The sequence below is a fragment of the Oncorhynchus nerka genome, linkage group LG26 (genome assembly GCF_034236695.1).
Source record: "Oncorhynchus nerka isolate Pitt River linkage group LG26, Oner_Uvic_2.0, whole genome shotgun sequence".
Lineage (NCBI taxonomy): Eukaryota > Metazoa > Chordata > Actinopteri > Salmoniformes > Salmonidae > Oncorhynchus > Oncorhynchus nerka.
In genome coordinates this window covers 32,009,125-32,028,699 of record NC_088421.1, presented here as the reverse complement: position 1 = coordinate 32,028,699, position 19,575 = coordinate 32,009,125, and the positions used below count along the sequence as shown (strand labels likewise).

Sequence of the window (19,575 nt, the reverse complement as noted above, 5' to 3'; positions counted from 1 at the left end):
TCTTTTGTCTGTTAAGATAACCACTTACAGAGACTTAGACATTTAACTTTTGAGTTGTGACTGGGTTACATTTCTACTTGACCTAATTTAAACGAACATCAGAGTGTAGCCTATGTTCTTGCCCACAGAATGGGGAAGAGCGTGACAAATGGTAAATGTGTAAAAATGGCATATTCTATAGTAGTCCTACAAACTGCACCACAAAGAGGAAGAGAGAGGACTTTACCCAGATTGATGACCAGAAGACGTTCATTTTTCAGCAGAATCCTATAGAAGGCTGATTTAAGTGGTGTCCCTCCGGACTGCAATGCTTTGTACACCTCTTTCATCTTGCCTGGGTTGGTCTTGGAAGTTGAAATATTAGCAAACATTTCATATTGGATCATGCCCCTTCTGAGCAGATCATCTGCTATGGGCATCACCTTGCGAACCCTCTGGATGAGCTCAGCCCTGTGTCTATCCACAAACTCAGCAGCTGGTAGTCAGGTTAGAAAAGAAAGAGTTAAAGTTATCAAGACAATATTAGACAATCCCACTTGGTGTATGTGCCCTAAATGGACAAGACTAAACATGTAGGAAGCTGGGAAGTATTGTCTGCACTCAGGTTCGACACACACAACATCAAATTGTCATCATACTGTAGTATTTGTTCATGTAATATCAATGGTGTAGTATTAATGCTCTCTAGCAGTATGATTCTTGCTACCTTAATGCCATTTGTTATCATTCCTCACAATGTGCATCTTTTAGGATGCCTTTTTATTTTATAACTACAAAACATGGTAGACAAATTATATACAAATACAGCAAGTTAACTACATCAGTTGTCTGCAACTTGCACAAATCAATAGTATTATTTTTGAGTTGATCCCAAAGCAAATATGTCACATTTACCATCCTCTTTTGATGTCATGGCAGCAAACTAAGAATGGTGAGAAGTAGCTTGTTCTGGAGAGGGAGAGAGAAAGACAGAATGAGTGAGTAACAATGCATTAAACATTTCACCAGGACAGAAAAAAGGGTATAGGCTATCCCCTACAACTGATAACCAAACTTTACACACATTATGTCCACTTCCCCTTTCCTATAACAAACATGAGCTGACCAAACCCAATCTTTAAAGAGGTCCTGATTAAAGAAAGTAAACTGAATAAAAATACAGAAAGAAAGTTGCACACTCTATATTCTTCCAACAAGGTAATGAGTGAACCTATGGGTTTATCCATTTAATTGCTGGGAGCATATTTAAAGTGTGCAACTTTCTGTCATTATTTTTCTACACTTCCTCTTTCCTCTCACTAATCTTCTCTCGACAATGTTTACTTTTTGTCTCCAGATTTCTGTTTGAGTCATGTTTTACGGCCTCATGAGGGTCTCCTACTTGAAGCAACTAACTTATTAACTACACCCATGAAACATCCAGTTCAATCCTGTCCTATAAGAGTGGTATTCTATCCCATTTCACATATAACCATATCCTTGACCCTTCTAAAAGTTTGATAAACCTTGCCAAAATCACAATGTTCTGGCTCCTGTAGTTGGTTTGAGATCATTTTAAGGTCAATTGCTCACTGGTAAGGTCTTTGCTTAAATTTCTATATCCTGTAAAATAATTTTTTATTTGACCTTTATTTAACTAGGCAAGTCAGTTAAGAACCAATTCTTATTTTCAACGATGGCTAGAAAAAGTGGGTTAACTGCCTTGTTCAGGGGCAGAATGACAGATTTGTACCTTGTCAGCTCAGGGAGTTGATCTTCCAACCTTTCAGTTACTAGTCCAACGCTCTAACCACTAGGCTACGCTCCAACCTAAGTGTATGTAAACTTCCGACTTCAACTGTAGGCTTCTACCTACAGTTTATACATATACACATTTTACAGACACAATCTATTTTACAATAGTTATATTTTCTTTGTTTTTAGTCCTTCCTCTATTTCTGATGTCCATCCAGTTTGATATATATTTGTAACTGTGCTATTTCACAAAATGTATGAACCTCTATATGGTTGTTTTCTTTCTATTATTTAAGTTTTACTCTGTTTCTAATGCTGTACCTGCGAACTGGTGGTAATAAAGCATTATTTAATAGTACAGTTTCTGGAAAGAGTTCATCTATCTGCTAAGCTTAAGAAGGGGACTATTTTGCAAGGGCAAAATACACAATGTATACAGCATGAATTAAATAAAGGGATGGTACCAGATAAATCACATTTCAAATTTTATTTGTCACATGCGCCGAATGTCACATACGCCGGCACAGGTTAGTCGAGGTAATTGAGGTAATATGTACATGAAGGTAAAGTGACTATGCTTAGACAATAAACAGAGAGTTGCAGCAGTGTAAAAATGGGAGTGAGGGGGAAGGGTCAATGCAAATAGTTACAGTAGGGTAACCATTTGATTAGCTATTCAGGAGTCTTATGGCTTGGGGGTAGAAGCTGTTAAGAAGCCTCTTGGACCTAGACTTGGTGCTCCAGTCTCTCTTGCCATGTGATAGCAAAGAGAACAGTCTGTGACTAAGGTGGCTGGAGTCCTTGGCAATTTTTAGGGCCTTCCTCTGACACCGCCTGGTATAGAGGTACTGGATGTCAAAAAGCTTGGCCCTAGTGATGTACTGGGCCATACACACTATCTTCTGTAGTGCCTTGTGGTCGGAGGCGGAGCAGTTGCCATACCATGCGGGGATGAAACCAGTCATGCTCTCGATGATGCAGCTGTAGAACTTTTTGAGAATCTAAGGACCCATGCCAAATATTTTCAGTCTCCTGAGGGGGAATAGGTTTTGTTGTGACCTCTTCACGACTGTCTTGGTGTGTTTGGACCATGATAGTTTGTTGGTGATGTGGACACCAAGGAACTTAAAGCTCTCAACCTGCTCCACTACAGCCCTGTCGATGAGAATGGAGGAGTGCTCGGCCCTCCTTTTCCTGTCGCCCACGATCATCTGTCTTGATCACGTTGAGAGTTTGCTATCCTGGCACCACACTGCCAGGTCTCTGACCTCCTCCCTATAAGCTGTCTCATCGTTGGTGGTGATCGGGCCTACCATCGTAGTGTCGTCGGCAAACTTAATGATAGTGTTGGAGTGCTTGGCCATGCAGTTATGGGTGAACCGGGAGTACAGAAGGGGACTGAGCATGCACCCCTGAGGGGCCCCTGTGTTGAGAATCAGTGTGGCAGATGTGTTGTTACCTACCCTTACCACCTACGGCCGGCCCGTCAGGAAGTCTAGGATCCAGTTGCAGAGGGAGGCGTTTAGTCCCAGGGTCCTTAGCTTATTGATGAGCTTTGAGGGCACAATGGTGTTGAACGCTGAGCTGTAGTCAATGAAAAGTATTCTCACATAGGTGTTCCTTTTGTCCAGGTGGAAGAGGGTAGTGTGCAAAAGAGATTGTGTCATCTGTGGATTTTTTTTACATATATTTTTTAATTTTACCTTTATTTAACTACAGTAGACAAGTCAGTTAAGAACAAATTCTTATTTACAATGACGGCCTACTAAATGGCAAACGGTCTCCTGCGGGGACGGGGGCCTGGGATTAAAAATAAATACAATATAAATATAGGACAAAACACACATCACAACAAGAGAGATAACACAATACTACATAAAGAGAGACCTAAGACAACATAGCAAGGCAGTAACACATGACAACACAGCATGGTAGCAGCACAAAACATGGTACAAACATTATTGAGCACAGACAACAGCACAAGAGGCAAGAAGCTAGAGACAACAATACATCACACAAAGCAGCCACAACTGCTGAAAAAGGGGGAGGCTTGCAAGCCGAAGAACACCATCCCAACCGTGAAGCACGGGATGGCAGCATCATGTTGTAGGGGTGCTTTGCTGCAGGAGGGACTGGTGCTCTTCACAAAATAGATGGCACCATGGAGCGGGAAATTATGTGGATATATTGAAACAACATCTCAAGACATCAGTCAGGAAGTTAAAGCTTGGTCGCAAATGGGTCTTCCAAGTGGACAATGACCCCAAGCATTCTTCCAAAGTTGTGGCAAAATGGCTTAAGGACAACAATGTCAAGGTATTAGAGTGGCCATCGCAAAGCCCTGACCTCAATAATATAGAAAATGTGTGTGCAGAACTGAAAAAAGCATGTGCGAGCAAGGAGGCCAACAAACCTAACTCAGTTACACCAGCTCTGTCAGGAGGAATGGGCCAAAATTCACCCAACTTATTGTGGGAAGCTTGTGAAAGGCTAACCTAGTTTGGCTACAAATAAATAATAAAAGTAACAACTACTCGCCCTAACAGAGCTGGTTAGGCAGGTGTCATGTTATCCAGAGCGTTAGTGACTAACTGTGCTGCTGGCAACAATTTAATTACGCCTTTTTTGCCGACATCGGCCATATTCAGCTGGTGTTGAGCGCTCCTAAAGTCATTATTCTGCGCTCGGATGCTCTGGAATCAGAGTAGACAGCCAGAGCGAATGTTCATTGAGAACACACGACTATACAATTTAGCTAAACTAAGAATGACGGGAATAATCAAGTCAATAAACGTTGGGTAGTTAGTTAGCCTATAGTTGATATACTGGCAAGTTTGATGTATAAGTAGCCAAAATAACGTTAGGTAGCTAGCTAACATACCGGTACATACTGATTTAATGTTACGTGGTTCGTGAGGACAGCATAGCTAACAAATTGTCAGCCAACATAACGTGTAAGGTAACTATTTTTTACATTACTCAATATTTTCTTTACATTTCTCATAATTAGTTAAAGCAATGCATTTGTATCTGCCTGCCCTCGTACTTCGCCTGCATATTTTTCGCCATTTTCTTCAAATTTGAAAACGCTGTGAAGCCACGCCCATTTCCTGAAGAATTGCATTGTGGCCCTAAAGTACAGAAATAGCACTGATAGAACATCTTTGGAAGTAGTGTACTCTGCGTGTATATTTCATATATTGCGAATTTAGAACGACATTCGGGAACTTTTGGCATACTAATTATATCCATACAATGACCAATAAGCATACTTTATACTCAATTCACGTCACACATAGTACGGTTAGAGTATTCAACACAGCTCTGGTGTGTCAGCGATCAAGCAAACAAGACTTAATAAAAACACAATCAGATCACATTTCTTTGTGTCTGATGTACAGCACAACGCTAACAGAGACAAGATAAAAGTAGAAAAGATAAACACATTATGCTTTTACCAGTGTTCAGTTCAAACACCCTTTGGAATATCTGTCTAAATACATGAGAAATTAATGTTAACTCACCTAAACAAATAAGCAACACTGTATCACTGTGTTTAAATGAAGAGTGAGAGCTGTGGAATAAGAGCTGTGAAATAATTGGCATTTTTTTCAGTCCCACCCAAATCACATAGCTGTCAAATAAGTTGCCCTTCCCTTGTCTTGAGCACTGTTAAGTTTCGCTTGGTAGAAAACAAAGAGTTGCGCACTTTGGGTGACGCCCTGCATTAAAAACACAACCCAATATTTCAAACACCCTTTGGCATATCTGTCCTAGCCTGCACAGGAAGACAGGCACTCAAATAGTCTTGATTCAAGAGAGAAAAGCTGTCACTACCAGCATCTGCAGCAGTAACTGATTTTGTTATAGGAAACACACACAATAATCATTCAAAACAAACCAATAAAGTTATGAAAACTTTAATAGATGAGTATTTTAATAACACAATGAAAACAAACTCCATCTTTGCACTAGTCACTCATCATACAAAAAAGGCAACATAATATTGAAACTGGTTAGAAGAAAATAGATAAAAATTCATAGGAATTTGAAAATGTTATAGAGGGGGCCATTTCACAGGGTAAACTATTTTAAAAAATGTATGAGAAAAGTCCCCGGTTGATTAGCCATAATAGATTACTGTTTGGTAACAATACATATAATATTACACAGGCTTGATGAATAAGATAAGTTATAATATAAAAATATACAATGTTCTTTAAGAATGAAACAAAAAAAGACATCTCATATCTGCATAAGTTCACATCAAATTCCTTTAATATTGTCGGTCCAAATGGACTTCACTTGCTATAACTTATTCAAACATATATACACAATAGCCATGTATGTAGGCTACAATCTGTGATCGGAAGCATTACAGTCATAGTCTTCTGACAAACTGAAAACACATTTTCAACAACCAAAACCATTAAATATATTTGTGTTGTAAAAGTTCTGTACATACATTTTTGTTGGTCCAAAGTGTTGACAAAGTGTACAAAAAGAGATATTCAATAACAGGCTGCCTTGTCTGGCAGCATCTGTCTAACTGGCCTCTCTACCTTCTATTGCGACCTTACTTTTTCACAGTGATGTTGTACGCAACAGGTCCTCTGAATGTGAAGCCCAAGTAGAATGTGACATTTTCATTGCCATAGGGAACTGACGCTGCATACAGTGGATGGATAGTGAACTTCTTTTTAGGACCCACAAGGTAGACGGTTCCATCTTCTGTCCAGCCAGAGACACGCTTAAACAGCTTTGTGATCACTGGTGTTGTCCACATTTCCCCACGAAACCACTTCATTCTTTTCACTGACACAGAGAGGAGCTTTGTGGTCATTTCAACTTTGCTTTTGTGGACAATCTTCTCCCATCCAGTTCCATTCCCCAGGAAAAAATGAGTGTAAATCCTCCTTTTTCGCTGTGGAATATCCTTCATTTTGGTCCAGTAGCTTCTTTTCAGGAATTCAACAGCTGACTGTACAATGTCATATTTGCTCTCTTTGTCTTGATCCGTGTCATGCTCTTCTGGCCAAAACAGCAATGTGAGTAAGAAAAGAGCACTTGAAAGGCATTTCTGTTTCTCTTTAGGAAATTGCTGACTAAGTTTCTGAAGATCTTTGAGAGTAGCCAGTTTTGGAGACAGAGTAGAAAGGCAGCTTAGGGCAATGTGAGATGCTATGTAATTGACCAGATCCATCTGATCCATCCTCACCCTCAGAGGGTTGGTAGAATACAGAAATATGATATCTTCCAGCACTTTCACTTGGTCTTTATCCTTCTGGTCAGTCAGGAGGGATAAGATTGTGGTTATATTTCCACCACCAAGGCGATAGATTATCATGCGTTTTGTGAAAGGAGTTTGGACTAGGTTGGACTCTGATGTTTTTTGGGCAGTGCTGAGTGAAAAGTCACTGAAGTACTTCCCATATTCAGAGGACTGTCTCACTAACCACTTCATGGGATTGAATATCTTCATCTCAGAACTTTCAATAGTCTCCTCCTCATCCGCACCAATGTCAGCTTGAAAGTAACTCAGGTCTTCTGAGATCCAATCAAGGGATTCGTGCAGAGTAGTTTGCAGGTTCTTCAGTTTGCTGTGAAAACATTCCCAGGGTTCCTTGACTTCTTCAGGAACATAGTCTGTGAGCAAGTACTTCAAACTTTCTGAATGACCATGTGCCTTGTTTGAAAACACACGCAGTGAGGAAATTAGCTTTAACAAGCTGAATCCGACTTCAACAGCTGCAAAAAAGCCTGAATTGTTCATGGAGTTATGGTCTGCGATTGCGGCCTGCTCACATTCTTGGAAGCATTCCATAGCTTTCAGTGCAGTTTCTACTGCATCTGCTGTGTTTTCTACGGTCTTTGGGACGTTCTCTATTGCTTTACACTTGGCATTGAACCAGCTCCTGTAGACCTGACCTTTGGTGTTCAGGATGTAGGAGTTGTTAGGCATCTTTTTGCCTGCTATTTCTGCCCACTGTTCTGCCTCTTCAAATTTGTTGTGTCTGTAGTTCAGACGGGCAAGCTGCTGAGCAAAGAATGGATCTTTGTTGAAACGTTTATATGCCTCTCTGAGAAGCTCAATTGCTCTGTCAGGGCCATCATTTTTACTCACATGCTCAATGAGTGGAGAAAAAAAGCTGTCAGATTCATCACCTTTGCTTATTCTGCAACGCTTCATGAACAGGTCTCGCAGAAACTTCAAGTAATCCTCTTTTCCAAACCTGTGTTCGAAAAGCACATCCTCATGAAGAAGATCCATTGCTAATCTGCCTTGAGTCCCTTGACCTTGCTGGTGGTCACCCAAAAGCTGCTGGAGAATTTCCTTTGCTACAAATGGATGAATGATTCGGATTGATTCAATATATGTTCTGTCATCTCTCAGGTGTATGAAGACGAGTTTGGCCGGCTCACTCAGTGACCTCTCAAACATATGCTGGCGAAACCTATCCATGTGAATAGTTAGAGCTAGCAGAGATTCACAGTGGGACTGGGAAATGAAGGAGTTCTGAACATATGTGTTCAGCAATGCCACATAACGAATGAGGCGAGTGACAACAGATCCATGGTCAATGCCTTGCAGCAGATGTTTCACAAATTGTTCAACATACTTGACAATCTTCTTGTGCTCAAATTCTTCACTCATCAAGACGAATGTCAAGATGAATTCTGGCTGGTACTGTTCTTCAAGCTTCTGCCTTTTCCCAGCAAACTGTCTCTTCTCTTCTTTTGATAGTTTGTGAGTGACAGCTACATTCTGCAATGGCAAGTCCTTGCACATCTTCTCTGGGTTATGGGATCGTCTGCAGCTCAACAGAATGAAACACAGTGTTCCTGGCGCAATTTTTTTAGTGTAGCTTGCAACCTCTAATTCATGCTTCAAATCACCCAGATGTTCTTTGTCACAGTCCTCAACCAACAGGAGTACTGGGAGGCATTTCTGGGAATCTTTTTCTTCGTATTCTCTAAGTTGAACAGCATGCTCAGAGACTATGGTAGCAGAGTATGACGGTTTCACAACAGCACATCTTAGGTCTTTTCTATTGTTCCACAGCACCTGCCTTGCCACTGTGCTTCCACCGCTTCCTGGGTGATGGTAGATGTTGATACTGTTCACAGCTAATTGGTCTATACTCCACTTCTGAGTGTCGCTGAGAAGTTTTGAGACGTCCCAGTAGGCATCCCGTTGAATGACATCCCCCACAAACTTCTTCTCTGCAAGCCAAAAATTCATCCAGCTCACCCTGCCCCCGTGGTAAAACTGTCTTTCAATGTTTTCTTTCTCTGCCTTGATAAAGTCATCACTACTTTCATCACAATGGTAAACACTGAGAATCTCTAGAGAATACATCCTTTCCTCGTCACGGGTCTCAAAAGGGCACTGTCCTTTAACATGGGTAGACAGATGTTTGGTTGCTCTAGTGGTGACATGTTGAATACGTTGAAGTGTGGCATCAACATGGCTCATTTTCATCCCAACAACACTGGAGCGGTTCACTGTGTCTGTTCCACATGAGAGCTCAGCAAAGTGTTGCCATTTCTGATAGTTGTCTTCAGATTCTGAGATACAGATGATGTCATCATGACCCTCCATGTCAGTGAAGAATACATTGAAGGTGTGCAAGAGTGGTTTCTCGACTGGGGAGGTGAGAAGGAAGACCACAGTGAATGTGCCTTTTGGCAAAATCTGTTTGCAGATCAGTGACACGGAATCCCTGAGGAGTGTCATTTTTGTTTTGATCCATGTCATTTCACCGGAGGGACTTTCATTTCCTTGATAGTCATTCCGTCCATTGCAAAAGATCCAGCTGGTTTGCTCAAACAAATGCAGGTGACTCACAAAGTCTCCAATGCTCATGCCATCTGGGATTTTGTAGTTCTGCATGAAATGCATATTTGCAGCATGATGCTGAATGTATTTACTGCAGAATCCTGACACTTTGGAATCAGGGTCAAAATCGAACACACAGAAAATGTTCATGTTGAGCAAGAAGGCAATGCTGCTCAAGTCATCTGGTTGGAACTTGTTAGTGACAAGAATGTACCATTTCTCCTTTTCAATGAATTTCTTGCCACTGGTTATCAGCATGGTGAGTTTCCTTCCGAGGTCTTGGCAGATGTCCGGGGTGTTAACATATCGACAATGCTCAGCCTCTTCTCTTTGGGCATCTCTGTCTCTGACTCGCTGGTAGAAGTCATTTTGATCACTCACTGGCTCGGTTTTTGATCCTACCCTGCGATAGATTGTTTCCTTTTCATGCTCAATCTTGTTAGAGGACTCTTTGAAGTTTGGCAGGCGAACAGAGTACACTCGGTTCTTAACAATGCTTATGGAGGGAACAATATCAACCTCCACCACATACCTTTTTTCTATGTCCATGACCTCAATAAACTGAGGTGGGCGTATGCACTGTCGCACATGCTCACTGTCAGAGCGAGAGGAGAAACTCCTCTCAATGTGATCCAATGCATCAACATATATATCTTTCTCAAAAACCGGAACACCGATTATCTCACCATGCACATAGCCTGCATCATCCCTACTGTCCATTACACCAAAGTGTATTGTGCCATTTGATCTGATATTCATGCAGCCAGTACCGAATTTGAGAACCTCTTTGGCAAATTTAGCCTGTAGTCTTGTGCGGTCCAATTTGGCAGCATTGTCAAATGACTTATACTCATGACAGGGAGATATCAGATCAAATACACCAGATTCAGGTTGCAGAACACTATGTTTGACATATGTGAAATCAATGCCTTCTTTGCCAAATGGCCGTGGCTTGCAGTCTCTCTTTGTGGTTAACACATTGTCCTCAACAGATTGTCCTTGATGAGTTTGTTTCTCTTCCTCTGAAAGACCTTGATCTGTCTCTGGAATCTGGGGAGCTGATCCCTGCTTCTTCTTTTTACTTTCCTGTTCACTATTGTTGCTACTTTGAGGCTTTTCCTTGCCCTGAGTTGTCTGTTTGGTGTCTACAAGCTCATTTCTCTTTCTGATGATCAACAGAGCTGGTCCTGATTTCATTCCAATCTCTTTTCTCAGATAGTCCTCAGTCAGTACAAGGAGAATTCTCCCATCTACTTCTTCCTCATAAAGCTTCTTGATGTATTGCTCCTTCACTCCAATAGTTCTTAACCAGGAGCTCACGTGGGAGTCAGTCCATTTTTCAACAGGCAGTTCATCAGGTTCCTCTGCTGTAGAATATAATAGAAAAATCAAATAACTGATTTATTACCTATATGAAGTATTAGTAGAATATAAAAACATCATTACACCAATATCTCAAACTATTTCTTACCCATTATTGCACTTCAGTCTACGAGCTCACTGCTGTGTAGGGGCTTGCATAATCAGTCTGAGGAAAATAGTAACTATTAATCAATCAACTACATCATCTAAAATAGCACTGCTTGTTTTTCTACTGTGTGTTGCTCAGTGAAACATATTTGAAATGAACAAACTACAAAAGAAGTCCTTTAGTAGGCTGTGAATATATATTTTTAAATGTCTTCTTTCTTGGTAGCCCAGTAAGCAAAATGACATTAAATGATGTTGAAAAAACATCTGACATTGGAACCATGTTCATTTTCAGTTGTAAGTGAAAGTTTAAAATAGATATTTTAGGGATGTTGAAAAGACGACTCCTCTGGGTGTTGAAATGGTGTCTGACATTAAAGCCATGTTCATTTTCAGTTCTAAGTGAAAGATAAAAATCTGTATTTTTTGGGGACGTTGAAAATCTGTATTTTTTGCTGTGGTTTCATAAGGTCAAATTGTAACCGTAACCAATTTCACTGACATCTCATGTCAATGATGAAAGTATTATGTCTCAATCCCAAAAATATTATGTTCTGATTGATTTATTATTGCTCTCATCTGTCACTTGCACTTATATTAGCCATTTCAAAAGCTGAAGAACTGGCAGTGATCATGTTCAAAGTTTATAGACACAACCAACCGAACACTAACTACAACAATATTCTCTATCGACATAACGTTTTAAAATATACACTTGCAAATAACACTGGGTATTATTCTAATGAGGTCCACCCCAAACAAGGCCAAATTGAGTTGGTCCGTCGGCGTTAATCGCATCTCCATTTTCTTCACTGCACGGATCCTTTTAAACACACGCATTTCCTCACGGAAGCTGTTAAGCACAGAACACAGCTACAGTCAATGCTTGCTGATTATGACTCTAGCCAAAATCATGTAAAAGTTACGCCCAATATCACAGGAGCTATGTTTTATTCTTTCTGCCACTGCTTTAAACAAAATGGACTAAACTTTTAGGGACAAATTTGAGCAAATTCAAATTTTTTCAATAATGCACAATTAACTAACGCCATTTTAATCGTTTGACAACCTAAAGAATAGACATTTTCAAAGTCCGTAAATTACATCTTTTAAACTTGAACTTAGAACTGAAAATGAACGTGACTGCAATGTCAGACAGAGAATACTTTTCAACATATTCTCTCTCATTGGGGTCTGTCTAAAAATGATAGTAAGACAAAAACAGTATGCCATAGCTCTATGCCTATGTTGGTGTGAATGGTGCAGATCTCTTGTAAAGAGTGCCCAAGACGCCAAAACACCGGTGGAATGAGCACACTCAGAATCTCCGGGGGCTGTAAACCCTTGCTAATATAAGTATATAATAGCCTCCTCCACAATCCAATGGGATAGCTGTTGATGAGAGAGGGGCCCACGTTTGCAAGGGGGCGCCCAGGAAATGAAGAGTAGGTCACCCTTTTTCCATGCTCTAGTTTGTCCAAGTAGAAGCGCAACACGTGTACTGGACATAAACGACGGAGATGCCCTTCTTCTGTAGAGTAGAATGGTGACCGGTGGAAATCAATTAGCTCCAAGGTGATACAATTGTAATTGCAGCTGACTTTAGGCATAAAGGTGGGATTGAGTAACAACGTTACTTGGGGGAACCCCGGGGAAACTGTAGGCATGAATGGTGGACTAAAGTGCATGCAGCTCACTCACTCGCTTTGCAGAGGTAAGGGCAATCAGCAAACCGGTCTTAAAGGAGAGATATTTAAAACTCCACACATTCCAGCTGCTCAAAGGTTGCTGAGAAAATAATTGCATCAAGAACAATAGGCAGGTCCAAAGACGGGGCTAAAGGGAAAGGGGGATACCTAGTCAGTTGTACAACTGAATGCAGTCCACTGAAATGTGTCTTCTGCATTTAACCCAACCCCTCTGAATCAGAGAGATGCCTTGCTCAGGGGCAGAACGTTCTTAAATTGTCCGCTCGGGGATTCGATCCAGCAACCTTTCGGTTACTGGCCCAAAGCTCTAAGCACTAGGCTACCTGCCGGCTTGGGGATTAGACGTAAGCGACATGCTTCCTTCATGAAACACAACTGCGGGTGTTACTCTACTCTAGTTGTCAAAGCCTAGATGACAGACCGAGAAAGCTGCTAAATGGATCTAAACAATTAACTGTTTTGGTCACACCACTTCTTGCAAACCAGCCACTTTACAGTGAGAGTGTAGAAGGGGCTCCTGCACTCTGGACACTCTGGGTAGTCTAGAAGACAGAGGCAAATCGCATTCAGATTCTCCTCCTCACAAGCCATGCACAGCGCGCCATAGTTTCCTAGAGGACGGAAAATAGGCTAGAGACAGCGGTGATATGCTACATGAAGATGAAATTGACAACCATTTCAAAATAGAAACACATGCATTGCTAAATAGATACATTGCAAACATAAAAAATCTAGACAAAGAGAAATTCATTCACACAAGGAACCCACAGACCTGTCAGTGGCAGTGTCCCAGACAACAATATCTAACCTGTTCCGAATAAAGGGTTTAAACACCGTTTCCCATGCTTTTCAATTAACCATAAACAATTAATGAACATGCACCTGTGGAACGGTCGTTAAGACACTAACAGCTTACAGACGATAGGCAATTAAGGTCACAGTTATGACAACAGGAGACAAAAGAGGCCTTTCTACTGACTCTGAAAAACACCAAAAGAAAGAGCCCAGGGTCTCTGCTCATCTGCGTGAACGTGCCTTAGGCATGCTGCAAGGAGGCATGAGGACTGCAGATGTGGCCAGGGCAATAAATTGTGATGTCCGTACTAGAGGTCAACCGACTATGATTTTTCAACGCCGATACCGATTATTGGAGGACCAAAAAAAGCCGATACCGATTAAATCGGCCAATTTTTATTTATTTATTTGTAATAATGACAATTACAACAATACTGAATGAACACTTATTTTACTTTAATATACATAAATAAAAATACATTTAGCCTCAAATAAATAATGAAACTTGTTCAATTTGGTTTAAATAATGCAAAAACAAAGTGTTGGAGAAGTAAAAGTGAAAAGTGCAATATGTGCCATGTAAAAAAGCTAACGTTTGAGTTCCTTGCTCAGAACATAAGAAAGTTTGTGGTTCCTTTTAACATGAGAATTCAATATTCCAAGGTAAGAGGTTTTAGGTTGTAGTTATTATAGGAATTATAGAACTATTTCTCTCTATACCATTTGTATTTCATTAACCTTTGACTATTGGATGTTCTTATAGGCACTATAGTATTGCCAGTGTAACAGTATAGCTTCCGTCCCTCTCCTCGCTCCTCCCTGGGCTCAAACCAGAAACAAATCAGCCACACTCAAAGCAGCGTTACCCATTGCTCCACAAAAGCCGCAGCCCTTGCAAAGCAAGGGGAACAACTACTCCAAGTCTCAGAGCGAGTGACGTTTGAAATGCTATTAGCGCGCACCCCGCTAACTAGCTAGCCATTTCACATCGGTTACACCAGACATTAGGCTGATAGGCTTGAAGTCATAAACAGCACTGTGCTTGCGAAGAGCTGCTGGCAAAACGCACAAAAGTGCTGTTTGAATGAATGCTTATGAGCCTGCTGCTGCCTACCATCACTCAGTCAGACTGCTCTATCAAATCATAGACTTAATTATAACATAACACACAGAAATACAAGCCTTTGGTCATTAATATGGTAGAATTCGGGAAACTATCATTTAGAAAACAAAACGTTTATTATTTCAGTGAAATACAGAACCGTTCGGTATTTTATCTAACGGGTGGCATCCCTAAGTCTAAATATTCTTGTTACATTGCATAACCTTCAATGTTATGTCATAATTACGTAAAATTCTGGCAAATTAGTTCGCAATGAGCTAGGCAGCCCAAACGGTTGCATATACCTGGACTCTGCGTGCAATGAACGCAAGCCTGGTTAATATTGCCTGCTAACCTGGATTTCTTTTAGCTAAATATGCAGGTGAAAAAATATGTACTTCTGTGTATTGATTTTAAGAAAGGCATTGGTGTTTATGGTTAGGTACAGTCGTCCAACGAGTGCTTTTTTCGCAAATGCGCTTTTGTTAAATCATCCCCCAGCGTTGCATCGATTATATGCAACGCAGGATACGCTAGATAAACTAGATATCATCTACCATGTGTAGTTATAACTAGTGATTATGATTGATTGATTGTTTTTTATAAGATAAGTTTAATGCTAGCTAGCAACTTACCTTGGCTTCTACTGCATTCGTGTAACAGGCAGTCTCCTTGTGGAGTGCAACGAGAGGCGGGTGGTTATAGCGTTGGACTAGTTAACTGTAAGGTTGCAAGATTGGATCCCCCGAGCTGACAAGGTGAAAATCTGTCGTTCTGCCCCTGAACTAGGAACGGTTAACCCACCGTTCCTAGGCCGTCATTGAAAATAAGAATGTGTTCTTAACTGACTTGCCGAGTTAAAAGGTATAAAATAAAATACTTTTTTGTTTTTAAATCCTCAAAAATCAGCGCCCAAAAATACAGATTTCCGATTGTTATGAAAACTTGAAATTGGCCCTAATTAATTGGCCATTCCGATTAATCGGTCGACCTCTAGTCCGTACTGTGAGACGCCTAAGACGGCACTACAGGGAGACAGGATGGACAGCTGATCATCCTCGCAGTGGCAGACCATGTGTAACAACACCTGCACAGGATCGGTACATCCGAACATCACACCTGCGGGACAGGTACAGGATGGCAACAACTGCCCGAGTTACACCAGGAACGCACAATCCCTCCATCAGTGCTCAGACTGTCTGCAATAGGCTGAGAGAGGCTGGACTGAGGGCTTGTAGGCCTGTTGTAAGGTGGGTCCTCACCAGACATCACCGGCAACAACGTCGCTTATGGGCACAAACCCACCATCTCTGGACTAGACAGGACTGGCAAAAGGTGCTCTTCACTGACGAGTCGTGGTTTTGTCTCACCAGGGGTGATGGTCGGATTCACGTTTATCGTCAAAGGAATTAGCGTTACAGCGAGCCCTGTACTCTGGAGCAAGATCGATTTGGAAATGTAGGGTCTGTCATGGTCTGGGGCAGTGTGTCACAGCATCATCAGACTGAGCTTGTTGTCATTGCGGGCAATCTCAACGCTGTGCGTTACAGGGAAGCAAGAACTGGCAAATTTGGTGCAGTCCATAAGAAGATGAACTGCAGTACTTAATACAGCTGGTGGCCACACCAGATACTGACTGTTACTTTTGATTTTGACCCCCCTTTGTTCAGGGACACATTATTCCATTTATGTTAGTCACATGTCTGTGGAACTTGTTCAGTTTATGTCTCAGTTGTTGAATCTTGTTATGTTCATACAAATATTTACACATGTTTAAATTTGCTGAAAATAAACGCAGTTGACAGTGAGAGGATGTTTCTTTTTTTGCTGAGTTCACGTCACCCATTGCTTCAAGCCACACCTCGCTACACCCAACAAACCGGAGCAAACGTACCTCAGTCTGTTCAAGAACATTCAAGAACGTTTAGGGAAAACGTGTACTTCAGTACAAACCGTTTCACAACGTAGCAAATGTTCAAGAAAACTGAATGATCCTCTGTTTGCAGGCGAGTGGCTCCCTTTATAGATCCCCCCCCACAGTGGATGTGTCATAATACTCATAAAACCTAGCAGTCAAACAGGGAAATTGTTTAAATGATTTTTCCACCATTCGTTTTTCCCATTTTAGAAACACTTAAAACAAGGGCCATGTTTTGTGTAGGCTTACCCTGGTGTGAGGTTTTGATATTCGTGTAAATATCTCTCAGACAAGGTGACTTTTAAATCAATAAATTCAGCTCTATTTACTCTCAGATTCGAAAATGATAATTAATGACATCATGTAAGACTACAAATACATGCATGTCTCTCTAGCTGACACCTTTGCTAACAGGTATTGTTTTATTTTAAAACATGACCAAAATAGTTTATTTTTTATTTTTTAAATGTGGCCAATTTATGCATTACTACATTTTGCTAACATTAGATAGTTAATCCAGAGATTCTTACCTTTGCCTGTATTCAGCAGTCTCGTCCAGATAGTAGATAGATAGTATTTGTAGTTCCGTCGGATAGCCTCATTAGCAGCTAATTAGCATTTCATATTTTTTTATACCAGCGAATATATTAATAAGTCACCTTGTCCGAGAGAGATTTACAGTTATCAAAACGTTACGTCAGTAAATTTACACATAAGAGTCTAAAATCCCTTATGGGAAAAATGAATGGTTTGAACCATTTCCCCGTTTGACCGCTAGGTTATATGGGTATTATGACTCATATTGTGGTACTCTTTGGAGGAGAAGCTCACCTCATTCTTGACCCTGTTGACTCATCAGTGGGAAAGATTTGTTTCTCTTTTGGTCCATTCAACAACAGAGCGATACGATCCTTGTTTCAGCAGGATGTTGTATCTATACCTTATGTCATGCCTTATTGGAATGGATTTATTGATAATATCTGTTGGAAAAAAGTTTGGATGTTGCCACACACATACCTACTTGTTAACAAAATTAAGGAAGTTTCCTTTAAAATTATTCATAAATATTATCCTGCCAACCACTATATGAAGAAGTTTAAAGGAAAACATCAACTCAAATTGCTCCTTTTGTAATGACCACCCAGAAACAGTTGTGCATCTTTTTTGGCATTGTATTTTTTTGGCATTGTATGCATGTAAGAAAACTGTGGCAAGACATCAGTAGGTTTATAATTGAACACATTTATGAAGATTTTACACTATTGTGGAGAGATGTACTGTTTGGATTCTTTACATACAATAGAAATAAGCGCAATCATTTTTACGTAATTAATTTCATTATACTTTTGGCCAAATTTCATATACACAAATGTTAATTTACAAACAGAAAACCACATTTTCGTACCCTACAAAAAGAAATTGAACTGTATTTTAAGACGGTTAAATGCTCTACTAACAAAAAAGCTGTTAGAATTGTAAGTATATGCATGTCCCTTAAGGTCCTTGTGTAATTGTAATGTGATATTGTACTCCCTAGCTCGATTGTCCATTGTTTGTAATCTATGTATGCTTGTGTTCCCTCATGTGCTTTATGTATTGATTTGATATTAATTTTTAAAAAATTAAAAAAATTAAAAGCTCACCTCATTCACCACTTCACCTGTGTCTCCAACAGATGGCGTGTGATTGGTTACTTTGAACATGTGGACATGCATGTGGACATGCCCATAGCTAGACATTGAAACGAATATTTGAAATATAACCTATTTCAAGACAACGAAAATGCTAAAATGTTTAGTTGATTATAAAATCACAAGGGAATGCAGGCCAATGCACGGTTTAAAATAAAATGGCTCAAGCCTATTAACGTTGGCTACAGTTAGTATTTTTAAATGTTCAAGAAACTCTTAAGTAGCTACATACATCGTTTTAATAAACAATTAAGTTTAATCTGTAGTCTCCAAGAAAAACTAATATTGGGTTTACCAATGAGCGGGCGAAGATGAACCAGACGTTGGCGGGGATGTTGTCCTCTCTGGAAAAAAATATATACTCCAGTTTTAGATTGCAGAGATAAGACTTCAATATAGTTTTTTCCCCCTGCAGCAGATAAACTTTACACCAAACAGAAATAAAGGGCTAAGAATGCCTTTCCTTTGTTGGAGAGCACTCTCGACAAGCGTAACCTATAACTTATATAGTTCTCACCTCTTTAAATTGTTCCATTGCCAACAGAAATATGTTTAGCTCTTAATTCGCCGCACGTCTTCATGCTTTGGAATATTCGGTGTGATAGAAGACGACTCTTTTCAACTGGTAGATTTCTGCTGCTTGTACTAGATAGGTGGTGTCGAATGCTAGAACGCTCAGTCACTCCTTAAAACCATGGACCCGAACTACGTCAGATCAGAGGAACGACGTCACGAGGGGGCTTGTTTTTATCCGTAAGTTTCGTTTAGGAGAAAAGGAGAGTTATGACACTGGCAACTTGGCATGGACCCCCTCAGGCTTGCAGTGGAAGTCCGTTACATAACAGGCGATAATGAATGTATTGTTTGCTTAGTCCCAAGAATAACTGACAAAAATGTAAAGTTCAAAAGGCACAAATATAACGCTGATTTATTTGGCTTTTTCACTTAAAACAGCTGCATATTCGTTGGCAATGCAAAATGAGAAAATTCTGAAACTGTGTAGTATGGACAGTACATAAAAACACCTTACAAAATAAATAAAATATTAGACTATTACAGTTAAATGTAATACATTAAATAGCTATTATGTTATTCACTGACAATGGATATGATTGAATAAAATATGTTGCATTGGATCCTCATTAAGGAATATGAGACGAGAGAAAATAAATATAATTCCTCCATCAAAGAATGGACAAAAAAACTCAAGCCCATAACCCGGAATGTAAAGGGAATACATTGTAATCATCTTATCATGACTTGTAGCCGAACAAGTTTTAGTTATGCCTAGTGTATCAAGAGATCAAGCAAGACTT

The 19,575-nt window shown here is 40.2% G+C and overlaps 2 protein-coding genes across 7 annotated transcripts in view; both read right to left on the bottom strand.

Moving 5' to 3' along the window:
* Positions 1-5,428, bottom strand: part of LOC115121974 (serine/threonine-protein kinase/endoribonuclease IRE1-like) — a 20,550-nt gene extending 15,122 nt beyond the window's left edge. The window contains exons 1-4 of one of the 2 annotated variants that reach the window (XM_065010431.1): positions 5,259-5,428; positions 3,198-3,318; positions 895-948; positions 227-475 (exon numbers count right to left, since the gene is read on the bottom strand). In XM_065010431.1, the coding sequence (XP_064866503.1) occupies positions 227-475; positions 895-913 (268 nt within the window). In that variant the 5' untranslated portion in view covers positions 914-948; positions 3,198-3,318; positions 5,259-5,428. The remainder of the gene's footprint in view (positions 1-226; positions 476-894; positions 949-3,197; positions 3,319-5,258) is intronic. The other variant, XM_065010432.1, reaches the window with a different exon arrangement.
* Positions 5,429-5,638: 210 nt separating this feature from the next.
* Positions 5,639-18,937, bottom strand: samd9l (sterile alpha motif domain containing 9 like). Of its 5 annotated transcripts, XM_029654818.2 has the most exons (5): positions 18,777-18,937; positions 18,555-18,603; positions 18,212-18,299; positions 11,046-11,102; positions 5,639-10,941 (listed from the first exon to the last, which is right to left on the bottom strand). In XM_029654818.2, the coding sequence occupies exons 4-5, from the start codon at positions 11,047-11,049 to the stop codon at positions 6,311-6,313; spliced, it is 4,635 nt and encodes a 1,544-aa protein (XP_029510678.2). In that variant the 5' UTR covers positions 11,050-11,102; positions 18,212-18,299; positions 18,555-18,603; positions 18,777-18,937; the 3' UTR covers positions 5,639-6,310. The 5 variants fall into 5 exon arrangements, with proteins under 5 accessions (XP_029510678.2, XP_029510677.2, XP_064866499.1 ...); XM_029654817.2 differs by lacking the exon at positions 18,212-18,299; XM_065010427.1 differs by lacking the exons at positions 18,212-18,299; positions 18,555-18,603.
* Positions 18,938-19,575: the final 638 nt, after the last annotated feature.